The sequence below is a fragment of the Drosophila mojavensis genome, unplaced genomic scaffold (genome assembly GCF_018153725.1).
Source record: "Drosophila mojavensis isolate 15081-1352.22 unplaced genomic scaffold, ASM1815372v1 contig_36, whole genome shotgun sequence".
Taxonomy (NCBI): domain Eukaryota; kingdom Metazoa; phylum Arthropoda; class Insecta; order Diptera; family Drosophilidae; genus Drosophila; species Drosophila mojavensis.
Genome location: NW_025318858.1, coordinates 5733184 through 5749848, shown reverse-complemented (window position 1 = coordinate 5749848; position 16665 = coordinate 5733184). Strand labels below are relative to the sequence as shown.

Genomic DNA, 16665 nt, shown 5'->3' with positions numbered 1-16665 from the left:
CCATTTACAGGTCTACACGCCCGTATTGCCGCATTGGTTCTACAAACGCAATGTGGATGGTAAATTCGTGTGGACACCATTTAGTCACTATGACTCAGCGCTGCTGGAAACTAGCCTGAATAGCGGTAAGTGTCAGGGACAAGAAGGAACGCTTTGGCAAAGCTTGATTTAGAGTTGAATTCGGCACTAAATTCAATAGCTAAACAAGTTGGAAAATCGAGTTGCCCTACAAGGAAATACCCTGAATTTGGTATCCAAAATGTTTAATCAAGGTTTAATCAACTCAGCTTGCTCTCATGATCAAGAACGTAGATACTCTTTTTGGTCTGACACGCCTTCATCTGCATTTAGGAAAACCTGAGAATAATTCTCAGACATCCCATTTTCAATGCGTGCAAAATAACACTCTCGCTGATTTTAGAGATCTAGTTAAAATTACATTAAAATTCTCTCTCTCTCTACTTTCCACAGAGGAAACCGATTCATCAGTCATTGTGCCCGTCGAGGGCGGTCGCTACGATGTCAACATCAAAGAGCGCACCAAAACACCCGTCTATTGGGAGGGAAAGGCCATTGAGGTGCGCCGCTGTTCCTGGTTCTATAAGGGCGTCGATGGTAAATATGTGCCCTACGCGGAGCAAACTGCAGAAGCACTTGAGATGGAGTATAGGCACGCGACCGAAACAAACGAATGGCATAAAAAGATACCGCTGGCCAATGGTGAGCAGGTGACCATGCATGGACCCAATGTCATTGTCCACTTCATGCCACCCTCGCCCGCCGATACATGGGGAAGCAGCGTGCAAGGCACGTCACGGCCGTTGGTCGTGAAACGGGATTTGAATGACTTTAAGATACAACAGGGCGAATCTCAGCGTGTGGATCATTTGCTGTTCATGGTACATGGCATTGGCTCGGCTTGTGATCTAAAGATGCGCAATGTCGAGGAAGTCGGTATGTGAAAAACACAAACTCATTCAAATTAAAAAATCATTTACTCAACCCTTTTCTTTAGTGGATGATTTCCGATACATTGCCCAGCAGCTGGTGCAGTCCCACTACAAGAACTCCACGGACATGGGCCTAGTGGGACGTGTGGAAGTGCTGCCTATTGAATGGCATGGTCATTTGCACTCTGAAGAGCTTGGCATTGATGAGAAGCTGAAGTCCATTACCTTAGAGTCCATACCACGATTGCGCAACTTCACAAACGACACGTTGCTAGATGTGCTCTTCTATACCAGTCCCAAATACTGTCAGAAGATCATGAACACGGTGGCTGATGCCTTGAATGAAACCTATCTAAAGTATCGAATGCGACATCCGGAATTCAATGGCGGTGTCTCGCTGGCTGGCCACAGTCTCGGCTCGTTAATACTCTTTGATCTGCTGTGTCACCAGGAGCCGCTCAAGGAGAGCGAAGAGGAAAATAAGGTGAGCCAATGAGCAGAGACCAAAGACTACATTTTAAGCAATATAATACAAAAGCTAAATATTCAACAGGAGAATCCTGATCAACTACCACAGAAGAAGGGGACCGAATCGAAAAACGTACAACTGCCCAACAACGATGCAATGATGCCCAAGCAGGTCAGCTACGCCATGGGCATTGGGCCGGCTGGCACTGGGCAGCCGGTGATCAACTACACGCAGCTAATTTTCCATCCAAAGAAGTTCTTTGCTCTGGGCTCACCCATTGGCATGTTTGTGACCATACGTGGCATCGATAAGCTCGGCCTTGACTTTCGGCTACCCACATGTGCGGGCTTCTACAATATATTCCATCCTTTCGATCCGGTTGCGTATCGTATAGAGGCGCTAGTCAATCCGGATATGAAAGGCATTCGCCCGGTCTTGATTCCACATCACAAAGGACGTAAGCGCATGCATCTTGAGCTGAAGGAGACAATGACACGCGTCGGAGCGGACATAAAGCAACGATTCATGGATACGTTCAAGACGACATTAGATAGCGTCAATTTCTTGGCTACGGTGACCAGGGTCAAGAAGGAGGCCGAGGAGACGCTGGAAAAGGAAGTCAACTCAGTAAGTTACAAGTAGATTAACATTGACAATCGATTTGGTTAATAACCAATTCTATAGAGTAATTCGCAGATATTCCATAAACAAAGTGAGGACACGGATGATTTATCAACAGCGACCACTTCTGCGCATGCGCGTAATCGTACCGATTCAGAGTCCACGACAGCGTCAGATCCTGAATTTATTGAGCTTGATTTTCCGCTGGGTAAATTGAATGACTCGAAACGCGTGGACTACGTGCTGCAGGAGGCGCCACTGGAGTTCATCAACGAGTATATTTTTGCACTCAGTAGCCATGTGTGCTATTGGTGAGTAGTGGATGAAATAATGATGAAATGATGCTTAAATCAAGATTGTAACTTTCTACTACATTTTACAGGGGCTCTGAGGACACCATATTGTTTGTGATGAAGGAAATCTATGCGGGTTTGGGCATAAGCACCGATAGCCAAGTACCACAGCAAACTATGACCATAGAGAGGCCCAGCTCACGAAGTAGCAGTGTCGGTCCGTCGCTATTGCCGATGTGAGTTTGAGTTGACATTTGGACACACTCTTGTAGACCCCTTCCGTTTTATACAACCTATTATTACAAATATTTAGAGACAATTTATTTAACTATGTTATTTGTTAGCAAAATCATACAAAGAATTTTTAAAATGTGCAACTCTAACTTGGTTAATGGTTTTATGAAATTAAGAAGAAGGACGGCATTGACAAGAATATTCATTAATGAAAATGATCCGCAAAAGAACGTTAATCTAAGGAGCTTGACAAACAGTTAATGTCTATATATACACAAACTATTCATTGCATATCCTCTTTGTGTGCTGTTGTTCTTTTTGTAATAACGCGTTTATAATATAACTTCGTAATTTGTATGCTAAATAAAGTGTATGTCTATTAAAATTAATCAATAAATAGCGATTCAGCAGAAATAAATCTATTAGATTATTCAATAATTTGAATTAATTTTTTTCGATAGACTAGGCGCGAAGTGTATATTATCGATGAGTCAAAATAAAAAGCAATCGGATTATTAGAGACTAGTGTTGTAAACACTATTCACAATGGTCTAATTTATCGGAATCGGGCGACCACCACAAATCTATCGCTCGACTACCACCAATTCATTCATTACTTTCTATTTGTTGTAAATATTTATAAAAATGAAATAATTTCGCGTAAAACCAATCCAAAATATACCAAAATGAGGCATTAAGGTGTTAACAATGTTCGGTGCATGTTGTTGAACAGCAAACAAATCACTATTGCGTATTTTCCCCCTGTCAAGTGCGCGCACAAGGACGGGGCCGTGCTGTCGTCGACGTCGTCTTTTCGCTATAATTTCCCAGTGCCAAAAAATTAAAGACAGTTAAAAAAGCTTGTGGTGGTGTTACGCGCGCTAAGAGGCAATACCTGGTTGAAAAAATCTTTTTCAGCACACCAAAAAACGCCAAGACGATGACGAAGTGGACTATGAAAATTCAGCAGGTAATCAGCAAACTTAGTAAGCAATATGTGCCAACAACAATTTGCAGCGCTTCAGTGACTATCAAACGCCACTTGCTCGCTCGCCTGCCCCAATAAATACATTTGTTTGTATGTATGTGAATGAGTGAGTGAGTGTATGATGCAAATGTTTGTATGTATATTTGTGTATATTCTTGTTGTGATTGTTGCTGTTGCTGTTGCTGCTATTGGTGTACTCGTTGCTGAAGATGCATTAGTTAAAGCTTATCTGTTTGACGCTTTCGTCTGTTTCAGCTGTAAAAATCTATTTGTAAATTTATGTATGGCAACGAAAATACTCACACAAAGCTCGGACAAAGCACAAACTGTAAGATAACAACAATACATGCCAAATTACTACAACTACACTTATCGCAGCAACGCCGCCAAAGCTCAACGGAATAGCCGAACGGAACGAACCCAAAATAATGAGTTGGCTTCGTACGAGTCCATTGCGTCAAAGTCTGACGCGCAGCGGTAGCAGCTCTGGCAACGGCAGCTCTGGCACTGCAACGACGATGCGTCAACGACCCATAGACGCAGCCACAGACTGTGATCCGCGCGCCTGCTACGATAGCTTCTGTAAGCACTGGCAGCAGGCGCACGAAATTATTCAGCATCCGGGCACGCCCACGCACGATGATGTGCTGGGCGTGGTCTCGCATTTAGATTACATGGTAACGCTGCTACTGGTTGAGCTGCATCACTGCAACAAGGTGTCGCTACCCTCGGCCGATGCGGCACCCCCAGCAGCGCCCTGCCTGGAGTACTTGCTCAGCGAGAATCTGCTGGACAAGCTGTACGAATGGGCCAGCTCCACGGGTCGCTATGCGAACGCTGTGCGTCTGGAGCAACTGAAACTGTACGAACTGCTGGTGAGCCACTCGCGCCACCAGCTGCTGTGTCACGAGCCATTTCTGCGGCCGTTGCTCAAGATACTCGCTTCGAGTCAAGGCGAAATCTTTCCGCCTGACCTGGAGAAACGTTTGGTCATATTACTGAACCAGCTGTGCGTCGTCCTCATGCAGAATGTCCATCTGCTCGATCTATTCTTCTTTTCGGCCCAAACCCAGGTGCAGGAGCAAATACAGAACGGAAGCTTGCCTGCCCCCAAAAGTGGAACAACAACCAAGTGAGTCGATCTTTTAATCAGCGAAAGCTAGTTAGCTATATATTGTGGCACACGATGATTATTTATATTTATTTCCTTCTTAGTTTCATCATATTTTCCCTGCTCATACCATACGTGCATCGGGAGGGCAGCTTGGGTCATCAGGCGCGCGACGCTCTGTTGCTCTGCATGGCTCTGTCGCAGAAGAACTCCAACATTGGCCACTACATAGCACAATACTCGTCCATTTGCCCGCTGCTTGTCACCGGTCTCGGTGGACTCTATTCACGCCTTCCGAACAGCATCGAGATCAACTCCATTGACTGGCATCGCATCACGCCCGACGATGTCACTGAAATACCCGAGCTGACGCTCTTTATGAACGCCCTCGAGTTCTGCAATGCCGTCGTGCAGGTGGCCCATGAGATGATTAAGCAACAGTTGCTCGACTTTATGTATCAGGGCTTCATAGTGCCGGTGCTGGGCCCGGCTATACTGCAGGTGAGTCTCCGTTTTTTGCTTTGTGCTCTCACACGTAAAAACTTGTCTTCGATGCATTTCTGTGGTGTTGGTTGCAAAAAATTGTCAATTGTCAAATACTCTTGGTGCTCTTGTCTCAGTGTGTGTTTGCTTTCCACCTATATATCTATCTATATAACTACGTTTATGCGCAATCAAAAGAAAATTGACTTCCTCAATGAGAGGAATATACATATGTATTCATTTCTTCGCTTTATATTCATTCAATAATAAATATTATCATTTGTGATGTGTGCTACATAAGCGTAGTATATAGTATGTGTGTGCTATCCTATTCTTCTCTTTTTGGGCCGACCCCAAGCTAACCAAAACACAAACACCTCGCCTCGAAATCTCGAAACAACTTTTTGCGCTCCAATTCGCAGACACTGAAGGGCAAACATTTTCAGACGAACATCGACTCACAAATCTCGGCTATGTCCTATCTGGACTTGATATTACGCTCCATTACGGAGCCCGGCCTTATGCGTGCCTTTGTCAAATTTCTCTTGGATACGGAGAAATTTGACGGTGAACGAATTTTGGATGCTCTTGTGGAGCGGCTACACTCGCCTGATGCCAATTTGTGCATGGTTACGATGGCCCTGTTTGATACACTGTTGGGTCTGCACTGCGAGGACCTGATGCTGGAGCTGTTGCTGAAGTATATGCTGCCTGGCAAGCATGTGCCCATCTCGCATCGGCACAAGATCAACAAGATTGATCCGTATCTAAACACGACCGAGTTCTTTTTGGAACTGACGCCCGATGTGATGAAGCGCGCTCGTGACCTGGCGCGACCAAAGAGTGTTCAGGAGCTGGTTGACCCAGCAGCAACCGCAACGACAACAGCAACAGCACCTTCCATGCTGCTCAGCTTACCTTCGCCGGTCATGAGCAAAACGATTGGAGCCAATTGGAACTACTATGGCCACTACACGGGCGACAGCCTGTATGCCAACGTGCAGGCGTATCTGTTTGAGGCACACTCGCGGATCGCTCAGTGTCAGCGCGACTGCAGGAAGTGGGCGAACAGCTATCGATATCAAAAGTGGCCCAGGCAGGGTCAGGCACGAGCTACGGCCCATGCTCTGGAGCTGGCCAGGCAGTTCTTCAGCGAATTTGGCACAGCAGCTCCGGTGGTTGCGGCGCCTGTTGCCAGCGAAGCGGGCGAAAAGCAGCTAGATAGCCTGCAATCGATAGGCGAATCCAGTGGATACGAGTCCTTCAAGTGGCGGCCTGCCGATGAGGATGCCGAGGGCATCGATGTGACCACAACAACAACAGCATCAGCCAGCGACACAGATCTGGAGCACAACAACAATAGCAGCAGCATCAGCAGTGGGCGACGCGACTCGTGGCGCATATCGCACAGCAGTCGCAACGAGATATTGCTCACCGACCTGGATTTCTCGGAGGATTTGTTTGCGCAGGGCACCGTAAGCTTAGGTGAGTAGCAAGATGATATACTTTCATAGAGCACATTTTGATGCACGTTCTGCTTCCGCCACTTGGACAGGTCCCTTTCTGAATGCCATTTGGAGCAAACTGCAAACCTTTACGAGCAACTCGTTGTACGTGAACCTGCATTTAACTGGGCTAATCACACGACTCGCCTGGTACCCACTGCCGCTCATCCACTCGCTGTTGCTGCGCTCCGACATTGCCATCACCTCGGACACGCCGTCGTTCCATCAGGTGCTGCGAATGCTCAAGCAGCAAATCGATGCTGAGCTGCCGGTCGCAGAGAACTCGCTGGAGATTATCGATGTGGCTCGCTCGTACCTGATCGATCGCGAGTTCCGTTTGGTCAATGCGCGCAAGATCACTGACAATTCACCGCTGCATCAACAGCTCCAACACCAACAGCAGCATCAGCAGCTGGCGCAAACCAACAGCCACACGCAGCAGCAGCAGCAGCAACAACAACAACAAGCGCAACAGCGTTCCACCTATGCAACGCTGTCGGCAGCAACGCCTGTGCAGGCATCGCCCACCAGTGCCTATGATCCGTTCAGACGCAGCGACAACAAGCGCCGCAGCATTAGCAGGTCCATAACGAGCATGTTTAGCCGCAGATCAACTTCGTCCACGCCGGCATCAAATGGAAACTCAGGTACGTGATGCTGTGCTACACGACTTTCCTAGCCATTTTGCACAATTTACTTTTTATTAAACAAAAAACGATAAAAAGAATTCACAAGTAAACAAAACACAGCAGCGGATGTTGGAACAAAGCCGGTTATGGGATCTTAGCCATTAAACACACACATAGACACACACACACACACACATATATATATAGAGAAACATTTTATAATTGACTGATTCCTATGGCCAAATAATCAAGTTCGCTTTATTTCACTATAATTTGTTAAACATATTCATATCTGACAATTTATATTATGAATCTGAATGCTGAAGAAGAATTATTATAAATTATCATATGAAAATATATATTCATGTTCAGTATTCACTATATGCATTTTCATATCTTTTAGTTGCTTTAAAAGTCTTTAGTTCTTAAGCTATACAATATATTAAGCTTTAAAATATATATAAAATGCTTGTATCATATTTCTAGACCATCATGTTTGAACTTAAACTGATCAGCTTAAACTCAAATTTTTTGCTTATAAATTTACAACACAAACTAATTTTATAGGCTATCAAAATTTGTCATAATATAATAATTTACATTTTATTATGCTTACATTTTGAACAGTTTAAACTGAAATTTTTTTATTGTTATCAACAAATTTATAAAGTAGCAAACTAAATTGATAGACAATTGATAATTAGGGCAAAATATTTTATTTTATATGTATACATTGTTGCCATAAAATATTATTACTCATTAATGGTGTCATGCTTCAGAGATAAGGCTAAGCAAAGACAAAATGCTCATATAATATTTCTAGAATTTCTCATTTTACTAAGCTGCTCGGTTTAAGCTCAAATTACTTTAAGTAAGCAACACTAACTAAATTTACGGGCAACAAAAAATTAGACTAATTAATGTAGTTTTATATTGTTGCTATGTGATATTACACTTTGAATTTGACGTGCTTCAGAGATAAAACGCTACGTGCTACGCGTTGTATGCCCGCATGCTTATTTAATCTCATTAAATTATAATGTTTAAATGTATTTAATGATAACTGTCACATGAGTGACATGAATATGTTGGCCATTGGAATCGCAGTTGATGCAGCACACAACAAACACATTTAACGTAGTTTTTGTACAATGTCTGCAGACGTCGTTGCTTATAATGAAATTGTCTCTCTTTTTCTTTATTGTTTACTTGTTTTTGATCGATATGAAAAACAAACAAAAATTATTCTACTACGAAATACTACTTAGCTTCATCTGGCTTATCACAAATTTACGCATTCTTCACCGGTAAATATTTCACGCTTAAGTAAAAGTTCTATAAATATATATAAAAACAAAAATATATTAATATGATATACTGATATATAACAACCCGTAATACAACCCGACTAAAAAACTTCATTATTGCATTGAAGCTGTTGAGTGTATTTAGACGCCTCCTGTAGCTTTGTATATATATTGCTCTAACTGTAACCACTTAAATAACCTACGTTTACCGTTTCTCGTTAACCCATCGACTGCAGCTGACATGAGCGAAGTATCTAATCCAATTTGGTAATTACAGGCGCAGCATCCACGCTGGTGGGTGGCAGTGGTGGTGAGGGAAGTGGTGCACGAGGTGCTGCGCAGGATAGCACGCGGGGCAACACATGTGAGACGAGCCTGAGCACAGCACCGCGACAGGAGCCACAGACTAATGTGGGCAGCAGCAGCAACAGTTCGATTGGTAGCTCCACGCAAACCTTATCCGGGACACACTCGTCGAGCACGCTGCACGGCGTGGAGAGCGGCCTACAAACGGGCAACTTTAACTCGGAGCCGGTGTCGCTCGATTCGGTGGCCTCCATGGGGATCATAGCAAACACCAGCGGTACGGAGCGCTCACGTGACTTGGCACTGTGCGCCGTCCTGCTGGACGAGTGGCTAAAGGAGCTGGCGGCAGTGGCGCTGGAGCAGAGCGTTGTGCTGGTCACGGAGCAATTGCTTTGACAACGGACAGGCAGTTACGCAATACGCAATAGTTATTGGATTTGTTGACGTTTATTTATTTCACCAGTTTGAATTATGTTTTTTATGAAGTCCATTATATGCTGTTAAATTATCAATATGTGTTAGTGTATATGTGTATTTTTAACCAATTTCGTACGAACAAAGTCGCCCGTTTGATCAGAAACAAAACAAAACAAAAAAGCTAAAATCACTCGTTAATCTATTTAGTTAATAAGCTTAAAATTGTAATCAAAAATCGTTGCTAGCTGACAAAACAGACAAATTAAGTGTTCAAATGTAAAAATTTATTCTAATTACAAGCAATAGGCATATACATATTATATTATATATTATATACACCTTTATATAAATGCAATTAGAACAAGGAAGAGGAAAAATTATACACCACAGCATACCATTTAAATATGTATACATATTTCTATTTTTGCAATATATATTTTATGCTTTTATGTATATACAACATGAAATTATAACAATTTTTAACTAACGTGAAAGTATTAAATTGGTCCAATTAATTAAAACAGCACAATCAACAAAAAGTGTATTTTTTTTTTTTATTGTAAAATGGGCAAATCTAATAAAATTTTTAAAAATCTCACTTGGGCGCCAACAATTGAGGCTGTCTGGCAACGCTGCGTGTGCCTGCATAACATTAATTGACAGGCCAGTGTTGCAAAACTCATTCGGCTGCTACTGATTAGATTGTGAAATAATAGAAGTAAATAAATTGTAAAAAGCAAACACACAGGCACACGTGCAGTACAAACATGCAGAAAATGTTGGGCCGTTTGCAGGCTCACGTCCTACGTCCAAATATCACATCGATGGTGTTTGCTCTGCGCCAGAGCTCGATAGGTGCAGCGGCAGCAAAGCCAGCGGCCACATCAAAAGGTAAAAATCCAAGTTATCTTATTTAAAGACATCGATTTACGTATTGTCATTTTAGAATTTCGTGAGCGCCAGGTACGTTTCAATATTAAGAACGACCAAACAGAAGGGCGGCCCTTATATTTGGATGCACAGGCCACAACGCCGATGGATCCGCGCGTCCTAGACGCAATGCTTCCCTATTTGACCAACTGCTTTGGTAATCCACATTCGCGCACACATGCCTATGGCTGGGAGACAGAACAGGCTGTGGAAGTGGCACGCGAACAGGTGGCCAAACTAATTGGCGCCGATCCCAAGGAGATTATTTTCACATCCGGCGCCACCGAATCAAATAATATAGCAGTTAAGGGCGTAGCTCGATTCTATGGAACTAACAAAAAACATGTGATCACCACCCAGACAGAGCACAAGTGCGTGCTGGACTCGTGCCGGGCACTGGAGAACGAGGGCTATCGCGTCACCTATTTGCCGGTGCAGGCCAATGGCATCATTGAGTTGAAGCAGCTGGAGGAGGCAATGACTCCGGACACATCACTCGTTTCTATTATGACGGTCAATAACGAGATCGGAGTGAAGCAGCCCATTCAGGAAATCGGCAAGCTATGTCGCTCACGCAAAGTATTCTTTCACACGGACGCGGCGCAAGCTGTGGGCAAAATACCCATCGATGTGAATGCCATGAACATTGATCTGATGTCGATATCGGGCCATAAAATCTATGGACCCAAGGGTGTCGGTGCCTTATACGTGCGACGCCGGCCGCGTGTGCGTCTCGAACCCATTCAGAGTGGAGGTGGTCAGGAAAGGGGCCTGCGCAGTGGCACCGTGCCCGCTCCCTTGGCCGTGGGTCTGGGCGCAGCGGCTGAACTGGCATTACAGGAGATGGACTATGACAAGAAGTGGATTGACTACCTATCGAAGCGTCTGCTGGACACAATAACGAACGCTCTGCCGCATGTGATACGCAACGGCGATCCGGTGCACACCTACAGCGGTTGTCTCAACCTGTCCTTCGCTTACGTCGAGGGTGAATCGTTGCTAATGGCCCTGAAGGATGTGGCACTGAGCAGCGGCTCGGCCTGCACCTCAGCCTCGCTAGAGCCGTCATATGTACTGCGCGCCATTGGCACCGATGAGGATCTGGCGCACAGCTCCATTCGCTTTGGCATCGGACGCTTCACCACCGTCGAGGAGGTGGACTACACGGCCAACAAGTGCATCAAGCACGTGGAGCGACTGCGTGAAATGTCTCCCCTCTGGGAGATGGTACAGGAGGGCATCGACCTAAAGACCATCCAATGGTCCCAGCACTAGTTACCCACATCCATCACAATTGATTTTGTTGCAACCAACCCAAGCAAATAATTGAAATGCATTGCATGTTCAACGCAAATAGAATGTAAATGGAAAAATGTTTTTGTTTAATTTCAATTTGTATACAGAAAGCCCCCTGTAAATATTAGCTAAAGCTCGCTCGACGCGTCGATGTCAGGTAAGCCAAGGTGAGTCGCACTCCAAAGTGCAAAAGTTAGTATTTAATTAGCATTGTTATGGCAGCTTGGGCCAGCCAGTTCCAAGCGAAGGTTAAAGTTCAGTTGGCTTTCTTTTTGCTATCGCCGCCTAAGATCTTACGACGCAGCGTGAACATGTGCATGTAGAGCTGCGGGAATATGGGAATGTAGCCGAGCATGACGATCCAGAGGAGTGCATAGTAGGAGAAGGTAGCATTCAGCTTGTTGGGCATCTCCAGGCTCCAGACACTGTTCTCCCGGGCGTAGCGCTGTGCCCACCAGAAGCACAACAGTTCACCTGTTACTCCAATGGGGTACAAGGCAATGAAGGTGGTGTAGCGCAGGAAAACCACAAGCTTGGGCACAACCTTGATGATATTGAGGGCATAGAAGCCATAGCGTATAATCTCAGTGATAGACCAGGCGAAAAGCGCAATGGGCAGACCGGGCGAGACCTTGCCCGTGGGTGTGGCCATGACAACACCGACAACCACCATCATGCGGCTGAACACCTGGAAGGTGGTGACCACAGGATTCGACTTGACCAAGCCAAAGACTGCGTTCAGGATCTCCACAAAGGCGGCATTCTGGAAGATGATGACGGCGAGACGTGTGTAGTCCCACAGCGTAACTTGAGCCCGGAACTGGGGTCCTTCCAGCACATAGTAGTTGATCAACTGATACAAGATGTAGCTCCAACCACCCACTTGAATGGCATTGTAGGCAAACAGATAGATTTTAGTCAACGAGGACGGCTCTTTGGAGGCCGTTTTGATTGGTTTGGCTGCTGTCTTTGCGGACATTGTCGACTAACTGTGAACTTTCACCCTGACAACAACGTATTACATATGCTCTTGATTAACTAGTCGCTATAACGCAACCGCCACTACTGATAGCCCCACTTTCACCTAACGACGCGATTGCTGATTGTTGTTGTGTTATTGTCACAAGTATCGATAAATGTTAAGCAATGGCAGACCTATCGATGAATAGCTAAGCAGCATATGTTCTGTTAACGATAAGAGTGCGCGCTGTTAAAATCAAATCTGCAATTGTAAAAACTCTTTCTGACTGCTTGGCGCGTGTTACTGCTGCCCGTTGCTGTTCGCCTGGTAGAAACCGAACCGAAAACCGAACGTGTCTGAAAAGTCTGGCACGGTCTGTGCACATGGGTCGCGCACACACCTGCCAGCACATGTGGGGCGATTCTTTCCCCAACTTTGTTGCTCAATTTGCCGCCGCCGCAGCGCGCTATGCCGCTGGCCGGTCTTAAAGCTTCCCTGCCTAGTATGCTGATCACGACACGGCTACTGCAAGCACAGCAAAAAAATGTCCCGCAGTGCAAGCAATGAAAAAAAAATGTTGCTGCTTATTCGTAATTATCGATTGAGAGCTGTAATTGGAGAGTACTTAAAATTGTATGTTAAAAGTGCATGCCTTGCATACATACAACGCCTGTGTGTATGTGTATGTACAACATGGGCTCTGCATGCCATTCCGAGCTTTGTGCGCAATGGCAATTTTTGTGTAATCAACACGTGCTATGTGGGCGGAGGCCTAACAACCACGCCTACCGTACAAATTAATTTGCAAGAACAGAGTTCTCCAGGCACAGAGCAGAGCACTGTTATCATCGGCTGGCTGGCTGGCTTTCTGGCTGGCTCTGCCTTATCAACAACGGGCATCGAATGGCAGTGGTAGTGGTCGACCGAGGGTTGCGACGCGGTGACGGTCGTGATACAATTGGACTAGTTTAGACAGCGCCCACAAAAAGGCCGATTGGACAAAGCAGGAAAAACGAGACCCCGCCAAAAGTGAATTCCCTCTTTTTTACCAGGCGACCAGCAAAAAGAGCTCGATGATATCTCATCACATTTAACACTGGTGGAGAAGGTGCGGCCAAGTTGTGTGTGCGAACGAGATGGCAATAGTTACAGTGGCAGGGGTTTGGTTCAATTGCCATGTGACTGGTCGTATGTGTGTGTGTGTTTGAGTTGCTTTGCTTGTGTGCGTGCGTGTGTTTGCATGCTGAGTGAGTGTTGGCTGTCTGCTCTTTTGCCGCCGAATCTGTGTGTGTGTGAGTGAATGCCAGGCGGGCGCTTTAAACGATTATTACTGGCAGTTAAGCTAATTGTTCACACTTTGAGCTGAATTGCTGTCACTTTTTTTTTGTTACAAGGTAACTCACGTTGAGGCTGTTGCCCTTCGTAGATAGCACGCATTAAACTAGATGTGTGTGAGTATGTATGTATTTGTGTTTGTGTAGTATTTGTATTTAGACACTTGTGTTACTAATTGGGAGGCTTGACTACCAGCAGCACGGCATTATTTGCCGCTCTTGCTAACGCCCCACAGATGGCGCTCTGACAAATTGCAAATTTCCCTTGGCCAAGCTCGGCAATTATATTCGACAAACAGGCTGAATACGCCCCCAAATGCGCCCGGACATGCCCCCAGCGACTTGCCAAGCGTCACAAAAACAACAAGGAGAAAACCTCTGCAGGCACACACACACACCCGTACATATGTAAGTGAAGCAACAGCGACATGTTTGTTTGAAATTCTAACGCAAACAACAGGGCTCCTCGCCTCCCCTTTGGGCACACGGACACGCACACACACTCGTTGCAGCACGTCGCACGAACATTTTGCGCAAATTTGAGTAGTCATTTTGTTTGTTCACATCACAGGCCAACAGAAATGACGCCAACAATTGCGATTGCGGCTACACACACACACACACACACACAGACACGACCGCAACTACACTATGACGGAACGGTTTTAGATGCCACAGTACCGCTGCTGTTGTTGCTGTTGCTGTTGCTGATGGGCTGGCTGACTAGAAATTGAAATTGATTGCAATGGCGCCTTATAATCATGGCCCCCGGCAACGGAAGCGACACATTGGGGGCCCCGGACATTTTGTTTTGTGCCCGTCATTTTGCTTATTGCACAAAACTTAGCTAGGCTCGCAGCAAACGCGAACAGATCTCTCGCAGGTGGCTAAAATGCCGCAAGCGGCAACTACAACTACAACTACAGCGCGCATTCGCCTCCAACTAAACTAACAACTACAACTAACAAACAACAAACAAACAAAGCAAAAAACATCTATTATTGTGGGCGTTCAACGTTTTCCCACATGCATACTAACAGGCAAACAGCATGCTCAGCTACAGATCGCCATGTCAGACAGTTGCGTGCCCCAACAACCACACAACAAAATAAAAGATAAAAGTCAAACTATACACAGACACACACACACACGCACACAGCGGCACAGTCATGCACGACTGTTACATACATACATCTGGCTGTGTCTGTCTGACATAAGTACATGTACATCTCTCTGAATGTATGTATGTATGCATGCATATGCGTGACTGTGAAGAAGCTGCCAACAGTGAGAACCAGTTTTTATGTGCGTGCCTGTTGGGGCTGTTCCAATGCTCAGAGCTGCTGTGTTGCTAGTGTTTCTCTGTTTGGCGGTCAGCGTGTGGTCAGCCTTAAATTAATATATATGTATGTATACAGATTCCCACAATAAATATAACTACCAGGCGCATAAAATATGTAGGTAAATATAAATATGCATGCATATTTATGTATATATGTAAATACATTCATGAATATATTTGTATATACGTCTACTTATGTGGCATACTGTGCCAACATAAATACGTACATGTGCATATGTGTATGTGTATGTGGTGGAAATGCATTTTAATCAATTTATTAATTACACAATCAATATACAAAAAATATTAATAATGAAAGTTAATAAAAAATATTTCATTTTAAAAATTAATATATGTATTTAATATGTAGGCTTCTTTACATATTTTATAAGAGCCATTTTTATGAGTAACTGAAAAATATTTAATGCTATAAATTATTTTAGAATATTGAATGCTATTATATTATTTATTAATAGTTTTTCCAATAATATTTCAGAAACTATTATTTATAAAACATATAATAATTAAAATTAAAAATATAGAATATAAATATATACATACTTATATATTTACAGATGTGTCTCAGTGCATGTACATATGTATGCATTTATTATACATTTTTGCGAATGGGATTGAGAGATTCCTGGAGTTGCTTGCTCAGATGCATCTAAATAGCATGTGTGTATTTATATACATATGTATGTACGTATATGTGGTTGTATGTATGCGCTTTGTTTACTCCATACGTAATCATCGATAATCAACACGCGTTCCATGTCCGCGTCCATTGGAGCTGCTCGCAGTTACGATTCACGCTGCTTCTGCTGCGTCGCTGCTGCTGCTGCGGCTGCCATTGGCATTGGGGCCATGACGCTACTTGTTGCTGGGTTGTGTGCGCCTGTTCCCGAAACTGGATTTTGGGGCCTGACTGACCGCACAATTAAAACGGGACGGACAGGCATATTATATATATACATATATTTATATAAATATATAATGTATATGTTTATATAAAAGCGCAGGCGTTGATGCGTGTCATTTTCTTCATTTGCGGCAACTACAGCAATTTGCTACCTCACGTGTTGGGTGTGGTTAGTTACCGTTAGCGTGGCAGCGAGAGTAACCTTAACCTTAGCTTCCAAAAAAGCTCAAATCACAACCTGTGCTATGAGGCGCCCAAAATGCGGAGCAAGTGTCTGCGGCAGCCAAAATGCGTTGGTTGCCCCCCAAAAAACAAACCAAGAGAGTTCATTTGAATTGGCTGCCACGCATCGAGTGAATCGTGAAAACCCCTCCCCTGCCCTGCCCAGCTCTGCTCTGCCCCATCGTCACCGACACAACTCGAACGAAAACTTGTTCCATGAGTTTCAATGCCTCTCGAAAAATTATATCAGCTACTTATGTCATCGTCGCTGAGCAGCCAAAAACAAAACAAAACAGACCAAACACGTCAACAGCATTTGCGAAATTTCGCTTTGACCCACTGACA

At 44.5% G+C, this 16665-nt stretch overlaps 4 protein-coding genes across 10 annotated transcripts in view; 3 read left to right on the top strand and 1 right to left on the bottom strand.

Moving 5' to 3' along the window:
• The window catches only part of LOC6576076 (proline-rich protein 36), a 29632-nt gene extending 26647 nt beyond the window's left edge, over positions 1 to 2985 (top strand). Inside the window, exons 3-9 of one of the 2 annotated variants that reach the window (XM_032728449.2) lie at positions 11 to 125; positions 472 to 954; positions 1016 to 1434; positions 1489 to 2046; positions 2104 to 2351; positions 2423 to 2569; positions 2678 to 2985. In XM_032728449.2, coding sequence (XP_032584340.2) covers positions 11 to 125; positions 472 to 954; positions 1016 to 1434; positions 1489 to 2046; positions 2104 to 2351; positions 2423 to 2569; positions 2678 to 2828 — 2121 coding nt within the window. In that variant the 3' untranslated portion in view covers positions 2829 to 2985. Of the gene's footprint in view, positions 1 to 10; positions 126 to 471; positions 955 to 1015; positions 1435 to 1488; positions 2047 to 2103; positions 2352 to 2422 lie in introns of both variants that reach the window. The other variant, XM_032728450.2, reaches the window with a different exon arrangement.
• Positions 2986 to 3135: 150 nt separating this feature from the next.
• On the top strand, positions 3136 to 9780 carry LOC6576075 (FHIP family protein GI14169). 6 transcript variants are annotated; one of them, XM_002002042.4, is made up of 8 exons: positions 3137 to 3537; positions 3811 to 3883; positions 3934 to 4687; positions 4771 to 5167; positions 5596 to 6634; positions 6705 to 7301; positions 8552 to 8590; positions 8868 to 9780. In XM_002002042.4, exons 2-8 carry the CDS (start codon positions 3835 to 3837, stop codon positions 9290 to 9292), a joined length of 3300 nt encoding a protein of 1099 aa, XP_002002078.2. In that variant the 5' UTR covers positions 3137 to 3537; positions 3811 to 3834; the 3' UTR covers positions 9293 to 9780. The 6 variants fall into 6 exon arrangements, with proteins under 6 accessions (XP_032584342.1, XP_002002078.2, XP_015020439.1 ...); XM_015164953.3 differs by having other exon boundaries at positions 5572 to 6634; XM_032728451.2 differs by lacking the exons at positions 8552 to 8590; positions 8868 to 9780 and adding an exon at positions 7380 to 7558 and having other exon boundaries at positions 3136 to 3537; positions 5572 to 6634.
• Positions 9781 to 9977: 197 nt separating this feature from the next.
• LOC6576074 (cysteine desulfurase, mitochondrial) lies at positions 9978 to 11616 on the top strand. The gene is made up of 2 exons (XM_002002041.4): positions 9978 to 10204; positions 10260 to 11616. The coding sequence occupies exons 1-2, from the start codon at positions 10081 to 10083 to the stop codon at positions 11516 to 11518; spliced, it is 1383 nt and encodes a 460-aa protein (XP_002002077.1). The 5' UTR covers positions 9978 to 10080; the 3' UTR covers positions 11519 to 11616.
• LOC6576073 (very-long-chain (3R)-3-hydroxyacyl-CoA dehydratase hpo-8) lies at positions 11605 to 12650 on the bottom strand. Its single transcript, XM_002002040.4, has one exon. The coding sequence runs from the start codon at positions 12516 to 12518 to the stop codon at positions 11796 to 11798; it is 723 nt and encodes a 240-aa protein (XP_002002076.1). The 5' UTR covers positions 12519 to 12650; the 3' UTR covers positions 11605 to 11795.
• Positions 12651 to 16665: the final 4015 nt, after the last annotated feature.